At 53.7% G+C, this 10,723-nt stretch overlaps 1 protein-coding gene across 1 annotated transcript in view; it reads left to right on the plus strand.

Annotated features, from left to right (window-relative positions):
* The first annotated feature begins 3,624 nt into the window (after window positions 1–3,624).
* Window positions 3,625–10,723, plus strand: part of LOC137306686 (ankycorbin-like) — an 8,141-nt gene continuing 1,042 nt past the window's right edge. Inside the window, exons 1-6 of the mRNA XM_067976027.1 lie at window positions 3,625–3,724; window positions 4,432–4,562; window positions 5,601–5,689; window positions 6,541–6,605; window positions 8,890–8,947; window positions 10,577–10,647. Of these exons, the coding sequence (XP_067832128.1) occupies window positions 3,683–3,724; window positions 4,432–4,562; window positions 5,601–5,689; window positions 6,541–6,605; window positions 8,890–8,947; window positions 10,577–10,647 (456 nt within the window). The 5' untranslated portion in view covers window positions 3,625–3,682. The remainder of the gene's footprint in view (window positions 3,725–4,431; window positions 4,563–5,600; window positions 5,690–6,540; window positions 6,606–8,889; window positions 8,948–10,576; window positions 10,648–10,723) is intronic.

Consider the following 10,723-nt stretch of genomic DNA (forward strand, 5'->3'; position numbering starts at 1 on the left):
CGTGCTGTACCTGCCCTGGGAGTGTTTGATGGGACAGTGTAGAGGGAGCTTTACTCTGTATCTAACCCTGTACCTGCCCTGGGAGTGTTTGATGGGACAGTGTAGAGGGAGCTTTACTCTGTATCTAACCCGTGCTGTACCTGCCCTGGGAGTGTTTGATGGGACAGTGTAGAGGGAGCTTTACTCTGTATCTAACCCTGTACCTGCCCTGGGAGTGTTTGATGGGACAGTGTAGAGGGAGCTTTACTCTGTATCTAACCCGTGCTGTACCTGCCCTGGGAGTGTTTGATGGGACAGTGTAGAGGGAGCTTTACTCTGTATCTAACCCGTGCTGTACCTGCCCTGGGAGTGTTTGATGGGACAGTGTAGAGGGAGCTTTACTCTGTATCTAACCCGTGCTGTACCTGCCCTGGGAGTGTTTGATGGGACAGTGTAGAGGGAGCTTTACTCTGTATCTAACCCGTGCTGTACCTGCCCTGGGAGTGTTTGATGGGACAGTGTAGAGGGAGCTTTACTCTGTATCTAACCCGTGCTGTACCTGCCCTGGGAGTGATTGATGGGACAGTGTAGAGGGAGCTTTACTCTGTATCTAACCCGTGCTGTACCTGCCCTGGGAGTGTTTGATGGGACAGTGTAGAGGGAGCTTTACTCTGTATCTAACCCCCGATGCTCAACTTGTGTGAAATAGTTCTGTTGGAATTGAGGACGGCTGGAATGATTTGCTCTCTCCCTTACGAGGATCGTCCGGTTGAGTCAGTTTGAGCGGCAGTGAGGTGGTTAACGGGCAGGCCTGCGTTCCATCGCATCGGACCTGTCACTGCGACTGCCTCTCACTTGTCCAATCGACCAAGCATCCGGATTATTTACAGGCAGAGAGGGCGAGAAGCCTCGCAGGTCCGGGAAGAATTGGCAGAGTGTTACACACAGAGACCTGCCCAGACTTGCTCATTCCACAGTGGAGAGTCAGAGCAACATAGAAACAGGAGGAGGCCACTCAATCAGACCATGGCTGATCTGTATCTTAACTCCAACCACCCGCCTTGGTCCCCTAACCCTTAATACTCTCGCCTAACAAAAATCTCAGTTTTGACATTTTCAATTAATCCCCAGTCTCAACAGCTTTTTTGGGGGAGAGAGTTCCAGATTCCCACTCCCCTTTGTGTGAAGAAATGTTTCCTGACATCACCCCTGAACAGCCTGGCCCTAATTTTAAGGTTCTGCCCCCCTTTGTTCTGGACTCTCTCCCACCAGAGGAAATAGTTTCTCTCCATCGACCCTATCGAATCCTTTAATCATCTTAAACACCTCGATTAGATCACCCCTTAATCTTCCACATTCAGAAGTATATTCTATTTATTTACTCTAATTTTTCTTTTAACCTCTCATCCTGCCCTGACTCGCACACTGGGAGGGGAGCGGGTGGTCCAAGCGGGGGCTATTCGCCTCTGGAAGGCATCGCGGCCCAGCCAATTCCACCCCACCTCCTCCCTCGAGGACTTCCCGATCCTCCAAGTTGGGCACACACCTTCCTGACTTGGATGTATACCAGCCGTTGCTTCATCGTCGCTGGGTCGAAATCCTGGAACCCCCGACTTAACAGCACGGTGGGAGAACCTTCACCGCACGGGACCGCAGTGGCTGCGGGATAAGGCCCGCCACCACCTTCTCAAGGGGCAACTAGGGATTGGGTTAATGGTGGCAGAGGTAGGCGAGTATTGTTGCCAAGGTGACTTCCACGGTTGCTGAGCGGCCTCCCTCCGCCTCGGGCCCTGTTCAGAGGCTTTGAGCCATGTCCCATGCTCGGTTTACCTGTCGAGGCCTGAGATGCTGGACCTGATCCAGGCCTTGTCTTAGAGGCCTGTGTCGTCTCAATTTCTGCTCCCGTTCCTTCAAACAATTCGGATTAACCCCTTCAGTCGATTTTTCAAAAAAACTTTCTTCTTCATTGGCCTATCATTTTGCTGCAAATTTCCTCTCCCCCCCCCCCCCCAGCCCCAAAGGCACTGACCCTTGATCGGCTAGGGAGGGCGCTTACCTCAAGGAACCACTTTCCCCGTGCGAATCGGCATGCTATTCGACCGCGTGGGCATCGCGGCCGAGCCCACTTGTCGGCAGGAGTCACTGGATAGCGATCGGGGAAATTGGCCTTCGGTGTCCAGCCGGGGCTCAGCGGGCAGCACTCTCTCTCGCCTCCGTGTCAGGCGGTCGTGGGTTCAGAGCCCCCACTCCGGAGACTCGAGCTCATAATCCAGGCCGACGCTCCCAGTGCAGTACTGAGGGGGTGCCGCACTGTCGGAGGTGCCGTCTTTCGGAAGAAGTGTTAAACAGAGGCCCCGTCTGCCGAGTCAGGTGGATGTAAAAGATCCCACGGCCACTATTGGAAGAAGAGCAGGGGGGGAGTTCTCCCCGGGGTCCTGGGGCCCGATATTTATCCCTCAGCCAACATCACTAAAAAAAAAACAGATTATCTGGTCATTATCACATTGCTGCATGTACACACCATATACACATGTACACAGTGTACACACACGTGTGCCTATACGATTACACATACCCGCTCACACTTGCACACTCACCCTCGCTGACGCTCGCAGTGAGGGGAGAAAAACCAAGGGGAGAGCTGTCACCCAGGGTGCCGTCGCCGAGCGACCTGCTAAAGGGCAGCAACCAACAGAGGCCTGGGATGTCGGCCGGCTGCCGTCGGGCTTCAAGCCTGCGCAAGAGGCCCGACGCCAGCTCGTTCAGGACGGAGAATTCATGAAGCGTGAGAAAAAGAAAGGCACGCGCCGTCCACCCGTTGTTGGTCTCAGCCCTTCACGGTCGAACATCCCCGAAGGCACACGCCGCCTGGGCTCACACACGGGAGGGCTCGCAGACCCAGCGTGGAACAGGACTAGGGCGGAAAACATTTTTGTTAAGTTTAGATGGAAGAATTTGCATTTATATAGCACCTTTCATGACCTCAGGACGTCCCAAAGCGCTTTACAGCCAATGAAGTACTTTGTGAAGTGTAGAGACTGTTGTGATGTAGGAAACGTGGCAGCCAATTTGCGCACAGCAAGATCCCACAAACAACAAAGTGATAATGACCCCAGATCATCTGTTTTTTGAGGGATAAATATTGGCCCAGGACACCGGGGAGATCTCCGCTGTCCCAAATGTTGCCCACGGGATCTTTTGCGTCAAACCCGAGAGGGGCAGACGGGGCCTCAGTTTAACCTCTCGTCCGAAAGACGGCACCTCCGACAGTGCGGCGCTCCCTCGGTACCGGCAGCGGGGAGCGTCGGCCTGGATTACGGGGCTCAAGTCTCTGGAGTGGGGACTCGAGCCCACGAGCGCCTGACTCAAGAGCAGTAACGATTGCGTGCAGGTAGCCGCGAGGAACCTGGGAGCGTTGCTTCTTTAAAAAAAAAATTCTGTCTGCCATTAGCGGCAGCAGCGTCTTTGGAAATGGTGAGTCACCGAAGACTCCCTAACATGTCCGTGCCTGGCCCAGGTATGTTGGAGTGTGTGGGAGTGAGAGTTCTCGCCTCTGGCTGAGATCGCACGTAAAAGAAAAAATTAAAACAGCCAGTATTTAAATCACCTGAAGTTCGCGTCCTCCTCCCTCCCCGGCGGCCTGGACCTCGCTCCCCTCGCGACGTCGAGGCCCTCGCAAAGTCCGCCAGCTCCGCGAGACAGCATGAAGCGAATTTTCTCCTGCTCCGCTGCTCCGAAGATTCCCGTACGTATGCGGTTTCACCCTCCTACTCCGTTCCAAGCCCGTAACGAGCCACCGTTTAGAGAAGCAAAAAACAAGACAGAACTTGCATTTATATAGCGCCTTTCATGACCTCAGGATGTCCCAAAGCGCTTTACAGCCAGCGAAGTACTTTTATCGAAGTGTACTCACCGCTGTAATGTAGGAAACGCAGCAGCCAATTTGCGCACAGCAAGATCCCACCGACAGCAATGTGATAATGACCCAGATCATCTGGTTTTTTTTTAGTGATTATGGTTGAGGGATAAATATTGGCCCCCAGGACACCTCCCCTGATCTTCGAAATAGTGGCAGAGGGGGGCAGACGGGGCCTCGGTTTGACGTCTCATCCGAAAGACGGCACCTCCGACAGTGCGGCACTCCCTCAGTACTGCAGTGGGAGAGTTCAGCCTGGATTATGGGCTCTGGAGTGGGGTCTCGAATGTATGTGGTATAAATATTCATTAGAACTTTACTCACGCCTCAGTTTTATGGGGTTGAGGTGCAGATCAGCCATGATCTGATTGAATGGCGGAACAGACTCAAAGGGCTGAATGGCCTATCACTGTCCCTCCTGTTCCCCAGCGAGAGTCAGCGTCTTCAAGGAGAGGGAGCGGCGGAATTGACATCGAGGGTCCCAAATACCTCCTCACCACCACCCCCCCCCAATTCTCTCCTTCTTCTTCCAACAGCTGGAGAAGTTGACGAAGAATGACAGGAAGCTCCGGAGCGCGGTGGACAACGGGGACATGGTCAAACTCAGCTCCCTGCTCCTCAAACGCACCGTCGTTCCGACCAAACTGGACCCCGAGGGGAGATCACCGTAAGTGCCGAGCCGAAGCCCGACCGCCGGGAACGGTTTCACCAGAAGGGTCCGTGGTGGGAGGGGGGAGGTGGTGGGATTGGGCCTCCAGCCAGGGTCTCCCTCCAAACAACCGGTGCCAAATTACGGCCAACGTCACCGGGGAGCTGGAATCAAGCTGTGGCCAACTCGTTCCTTAAAGCATCCCACTACCGGGTGACAGAGGTCCATCTGGACTTGACTTGTTCCTCCGTTCCCCCACTGGTTCCCCTCCCATTCCGTCCCAAACAAGGCCCTGGTTCCCCCCCAATCCCCATTCCCTCAAGGCCCTGGTTCCCCTCCCATTTCCTCCCAACCAAGGCCCTGGTTCACCTCCCATTCCCTCCTAACCAAGGCCCTGGTTCACCTCCCATTCCCTCCTAACCAAGGCCCTGGTTCCCCCTCCATCCCCATCCCCTCAAGGCCCTGGTTCCCCCTCCATCCCCATTCCCTCAAGGCCCTGGTTCCCCCTCCATCCCCATTCCCTCAAGGCCCTGGTTCCCCCTCCATCCCCATCCCCTCAAGGCCCTGGTTCCCCCTCCATCCCCATCCCCTCAAGGCCCTGGTTCCCCCTCCATCCCCATCCCCTCAAGGCCCTGGTTCACCTCCCATTCCCTCCTAACCAAGGCCCTGGTTCCCCCTCCATCCCCATCCCCTCAAGGCCCTGGTTCCCCCTCCATCCCCATTCCCTCAAGGCCCTGGTTCCCCTCCCATTCCCTCCTAACCAAGGCCCTGGTTCACCTCCCATTCCCTCCTAACCAAGGCCCTGGTTCCCCCTCCATCCCCATTCCCTCAAGGCCCTGGTTCACCTCCCATTCCCTCCTAACCAAGGCCCTGGTTCCCCCTCCATCCCCATTCCCTCAAGGCCCTGGTTCCCCTCCCATTCCCTCCCAACCAAGGCCCTGGTTCCTTCCCCCATTCTCTCCCAAACTAGGCCCTGATCCTCCTACCCCACCCCACCCATTCCCTCGTGCAAACACTTTTTTTTACAAATGGTTAATCTCCGCCATTTCTCCACAGGTTCCATTTAGCTGCTTCCAAAGGGGCCACCGGCTGCCTGGACCTTATGCTGGTTTATGGAGTGGATTTAAACGCCCAAGATTGCGAAGGTAACTGGAGGAATCCCTGCCTCAGCTCCTAAAGACCCTCATCCGTGCCTCTGTCAACCCCAGACTCCGACTATTCCAATGCTCTCCTGGCCGGCCTCCCATCTTCCATCCTCCATAAACTTGAGCTCATCCAAAACTCTGTTCCCCCCCCCTGTATCCTAACTCGCACCGAGTCCCGTTCACCCATCACCTCCCGTGCTCGCTGACCAACATTGGCTCCCGGTCCGGGAACAGCTCAATTTTAAAATTCTCATCCTTGTTTTCAAATCCCTCTGTGGCCTTGCCCCCCCTCCCTATCTCTGTAACCTCCGAGATCTCTGCGCTCCTCCAATTCTGGCCTCTTGCGCATCCCCCGATTCCCATCGCTCCGCCATTGGCGGCCGTGCCTTCAGCCGTCCGGGCCCTAAGCTCTGGAATTCCCTCCCTAAACCTCTCCGCCTCTCTCTCTCTCCTCCTTTTAAGACGCTCCTTAAAACCTCCTTCTTTGACCGAGCTTTTTGGTCACCTGTCCTAACATCTCCGTATGCGGCTCGGTGTCAATTTTTGTCCGATGATCGCTCCTGTGAAGCGCCTCGGGACGTTTAACTACGTTAAAGACGCGCCAAGGAGTCCGACGAGACTCTCCAGTCATCCCAGTGAGGGAGGAGTTAACAACCGAGCTGTCAGACTGCTGCTCGGCCCATTACCGTATCTGGAGATTTGTGTTTTGAGTTCTCGGGTTAATGGCACAAATATTTGCCAAATGTGTCCCCATTAAGGCTGCAAAGTCTGGGTCATGGTGTGTACACAAAAGGGTAGCACTCTGCGTCCAACTCATTAATGGTCTTTGTGACGGGATCTTTCATTTCTAGGTTGCAATGCTCTGCATCTCGCTGTCAGGAATGGCCGACTTGGCTGTGTCAGGAGCCTCTTAAAGGTAATTTACTGTCGTTCTGTTCACTTGTAATTGGAAACATTTCCTCTGCCGCTCTTTCCATGAGTCGGATGGTGGTGTGGTGGTTCTGATACTGGGCCCGCGATTCAGTGAGTTCAAACCCCACCCTCAGCATTTCAACCTCCGTTTGAAAAATCAGAAATAAAAAGGTGTCAGGAAAAGTGGCCGTGAATCTGTCAGATTGTCGTTAAAAAAAAAAACACCCAAAGGTCCCTTTAGGGAAGGAAACCTGCCGTCCTTACCCCGGTCTGGGCCTATACGTGACCCCAGTCCCTCTCCTTACCCAGTCTGGGCCTATACGTGACCCCAGTCCCTCTCCTTACCCAGTCTGGGCCTATACGTGACCCCAGTCCCTCTCCTTACCCAGTCTGGGCCTATACGTGACTCCAGTCACTCTCCTTACCCGGTCTGGGCCTACACGTGACTCCAGTCCCTCTCCTTACCCGGTCTGGGCCCACACGTGACTCCAGTCCCTCTCCTTACCCCGGCCTGGGCCTAAACGTGACTCCAGTCCCTCTCCTTACCCGGTCTGGGCCCACACGTGACTCCAGTCCCTCTCCTTACCCGGTCTGGGCCTACACGTGACTCCAGTCCCTCTGCTTACCCCGGTCTGGGCCCACACGTGACTCCAGTCCCTCTCCTTACCCGGTCCGGGCCTACACGTGACTCCAGTCCCTCTCCTTACCCGGTCTGGGCCTACACGTGACTCCAGTCCCTCTCCTTACCCGGTCTGGGCCTACACGTGACTCCAGTCCCTCTGCTTACCCCGGTCTGGGCCCACACGTGACTCCAGTCCCTCTCCTTACCCGGTCCGGGCCTACACGTGACTCCAGTCCCTCTCCTTACCCGGTCTGGGCCTACACGTGACTCCAGTCCCTCTCCTTACCCGGTCTGGGCCTACACGTGACTCCAGTCCCTCACCTTACCCTGGCCTGGGCCTACACGGGAGGAGGAGAGTATAGGAAGAAATGTAGGAACAGGAAGAGGCCATTCAGCCCCTCGAGCCTGTTCCGCCCTTCAATTAGATCATGGCTGACCTGTATCATTACTCCATCTAATGCCCTGGTTCCCGAACCCTTTGACCCAACAAAAATCTATCAATCTCAGTTCTGAAATTTTCAATTGACCCCCAGTCGTTTTTGGGGGGAGAGAGTTCCAGATTTCCACTCCCCTTTGCGTGAAGAAATGCTTCCTGACATCACCCCTGATCGGCCTGGCTCTAATTTTAAGGTTCTGCCCCCAGTTAGTTTGCAGGTGCAGCAGGTGATGAAGGTGGCCAACAGAATGTTGGCTTTTATTGCTCGGGGGATAGAATATAAAAACAGGGAGGTATTGCTGCAGTTATATAAGGTATTGGTGAGACCGCACCTGGAATACTGCATACAGTTTTGGTCTCCATACTTAAGAAAAGACATACTTGCTCTCGAGGCAGTACAAAGAAGGTTCACTCGGTTAATCCCAGGGATGAGGGGGCGGACATATGAGGAGAGGTTGAGTAGATTGGGACTCTACTCATTGGAGTTCAGAAGAATGAGAGGCGATCTTATTGAAACATATAAGATTGTGAAGGGGCTTGATCGGGTGGATGCGGTAAGGATGTTCCCAAAGATGGGTGAAACTAGAACAAAGGGGCATAATCTTAGAATAAGGGGCTGCTCCTTCAAAACTGAGATGAGGAGAAACTTCTTCACTCAGAGGGTGGTAGGTCTGTGGAATTTGCTGCCCCAGGAAGCTGTGGAAGCTACATCATTAAATAAATTTAAAACAGAAATCGACAGTTTCCTAGAAGTGAAGGGAATTAGGGGTTTCGGGGAGCGGGCAGGAAATTGGACATGAATTTAGATTTGAGGTTAGGACCAGATCAGCCATGATCTTATTGAATGGCGGAGCAGGCTCGAGGGGCCGATTGGCCTACTCCTGCTCCTATTTCTTATGTTCTTATGTTCTCATTCCCACCAGAGGAAATAGTTTCTCTCCATCGACCCTATCGAATCCTTTAATCATCTTAAACACCTCGATGAGATCACCCTCTGCACTCGAGGGAAGACAAGCCCGGTCTGTGCGACATGTCTCGGGAACGCAGTTTGACCCTTCCTCCATCTTAATCCCCCCACCCTCCCCGACCCCGCACCCTTCCCCTTGGGAGAAGGGGCGGACAATCGATCCCCGAGTGGACACTTTCTAGGGAAGGTAGCTGGGGAATCAGGGACCTGAGCCCCGGGAGAGGAGGTGAAACCTAACAAAGCTGCCTTTATTTTTTGCACAGTACAATGTCCCAGTGAAGGAGACGGACTTTTCTGGACGGACAGCCCTGCACTACGCAGGTTAGTGACGTTTAACTGGTGCTGCGCCCTACAGGAACACCCTTCAATGCAAGGGAGAAAGATCTTAGGATCGTACAGCACAGAAACAGGCCATTCGGCCCAACAGGTCCATGCTGGTGTTTATGCTCCACACGAGCCTCCTCCCTCCCCTACTTCATCTCACCCTATCAGCATATCCTTCTATTCCTTTCTCCCTCATGTGTTTATCCAGCTTCCCCTTAAATCCATCTGTGTTATTCGCCTCAACCACTCCATGTGGGAGTGAGTTCCACATTCTCACCACTCTCTGGGTAAAGAAGTTTCTCCTGAATTCCCGATTGGATTTATTAGTGACTCTCTTATATTTATGGCCCCCCTAGTTCTGGTCTCCCCCCCACAATTGGAAGCATCCTCTCTATGTCTACCCTATCGAACCCCTTCATGATGTTGTCTTCAGTGAAGAAAAGAAGATTGAGGAGGACATTTTCCTGGTTTTTTTAAATGCTACCCTGTGACTTCCTGAAGTGAGGTGGCAGCTTAGCGTTGGTTTAGATAGAGTTTGGATCCATCTGCACTGGGTACTGCCCACTTTACATCAGATCCACAAGGCCCAAGTCAGGAGTGTGATGGAATACTCTCCACTTGCCTGGATGAGTGCAGCTCCAACAACACTCAAGAAGCTCGACACCATCCAGGACAAAGCAGCCCGATTGATTGGCACCCCATCCACCACCCTAAACATTCACTCCCTTCACCACCGGCGCCCTGTGGCTGCAGTGTGTACCATCCACAGGATGCACTGCAGCAACTCGCCAAGGCTTCTTCAACAGCACCTCCCAAACCAGCGACCTCTCCCACTTAGAAGGTCAAGGGCAGCAGGCACATGGGAACAACACCACCTGCACGTTCCCCTCCAAGTCACACACCATCCCGACTTGGAAATATATCGGCCGTTCCTTCATCGTCACTGGGTCAAAATCCTGGAACTCCCTTCCTAACAGCACTGTGGGAGAACCTTCACCACACGGACTGCAGCGGTTCAAGAAGGCGGCTCACCACCACCTTCTCAAGGGCAATTAGGGATGGGCAATAAATGCCGGCCTCGCCAGCGACGCCCACATCCCATGAACAAATTTTTTTAAAACTTGCATTTCTGTAGCTCCTTTCACGATGTCCCAAAGCCCTTTACAACCAATGAACTATTTCTTGCAGTGTAGTCACTGTTGTAATGTAGGAAACGCAGCAGCCAATTTGCGCACAGCAAGATCCCACAAACAGCAGTGTGATAAATGACCAGGTAATCTGTTTTAGCGATGTCGGTTGAAGGATAAACATTGGCCCGGGGAGAACTCCCCAGCTCTTCTCCAAAATAGTGGCCGCGGGATCTGTTGCGTTCACCCGAGGCCTCGATTTAACGTCTCATCCGAGAGATGCCACCTCCGACAGTGCTGCACTCTCTCGGTATTGTCCTGGTAACGCCAGCCTGGATTATGGGCCCAAGTCTCTGGAGTGGGGACTCGAACCCTTGGACCTTTTGACTCCGAGCGAGCCACTGAGCCAGGGGTGACACTAAGGGTGAGAAGCCAGTGATTGCTGGTGAATAAATCTGTTGGCTGTGATACTCACATATTTCTCTCTCTCTCTCACCAGCAATGTCTGGCTGCATCTCCAGTGCTAAACTGCTTTGTGACCATGGTGCATCCATTGACCCCTTCGATAGGGTAAGTACAGATCCCGAGAGCTGCCCATAGCAACAATTTAGTGTTTTTCCCGTAGCAACGTAGGAGATGGTATCTA

The sequence above is a fragment of the Heptranchias perlo genome, chromosome 44 (genome assembly GCF_035084215.1).
Source record: "Heptranchias perlo isolate sHepPer1 chromosome 44, sHepPer1.hap1, whole genome shotgun sequence".
Lineage (NCBI taxonomy): Eukaryota > Metazoa > Chordata > Chondrichthyes > Hexanchiformes > Hexanchidae > Heptranchias > Heptranchias perlo.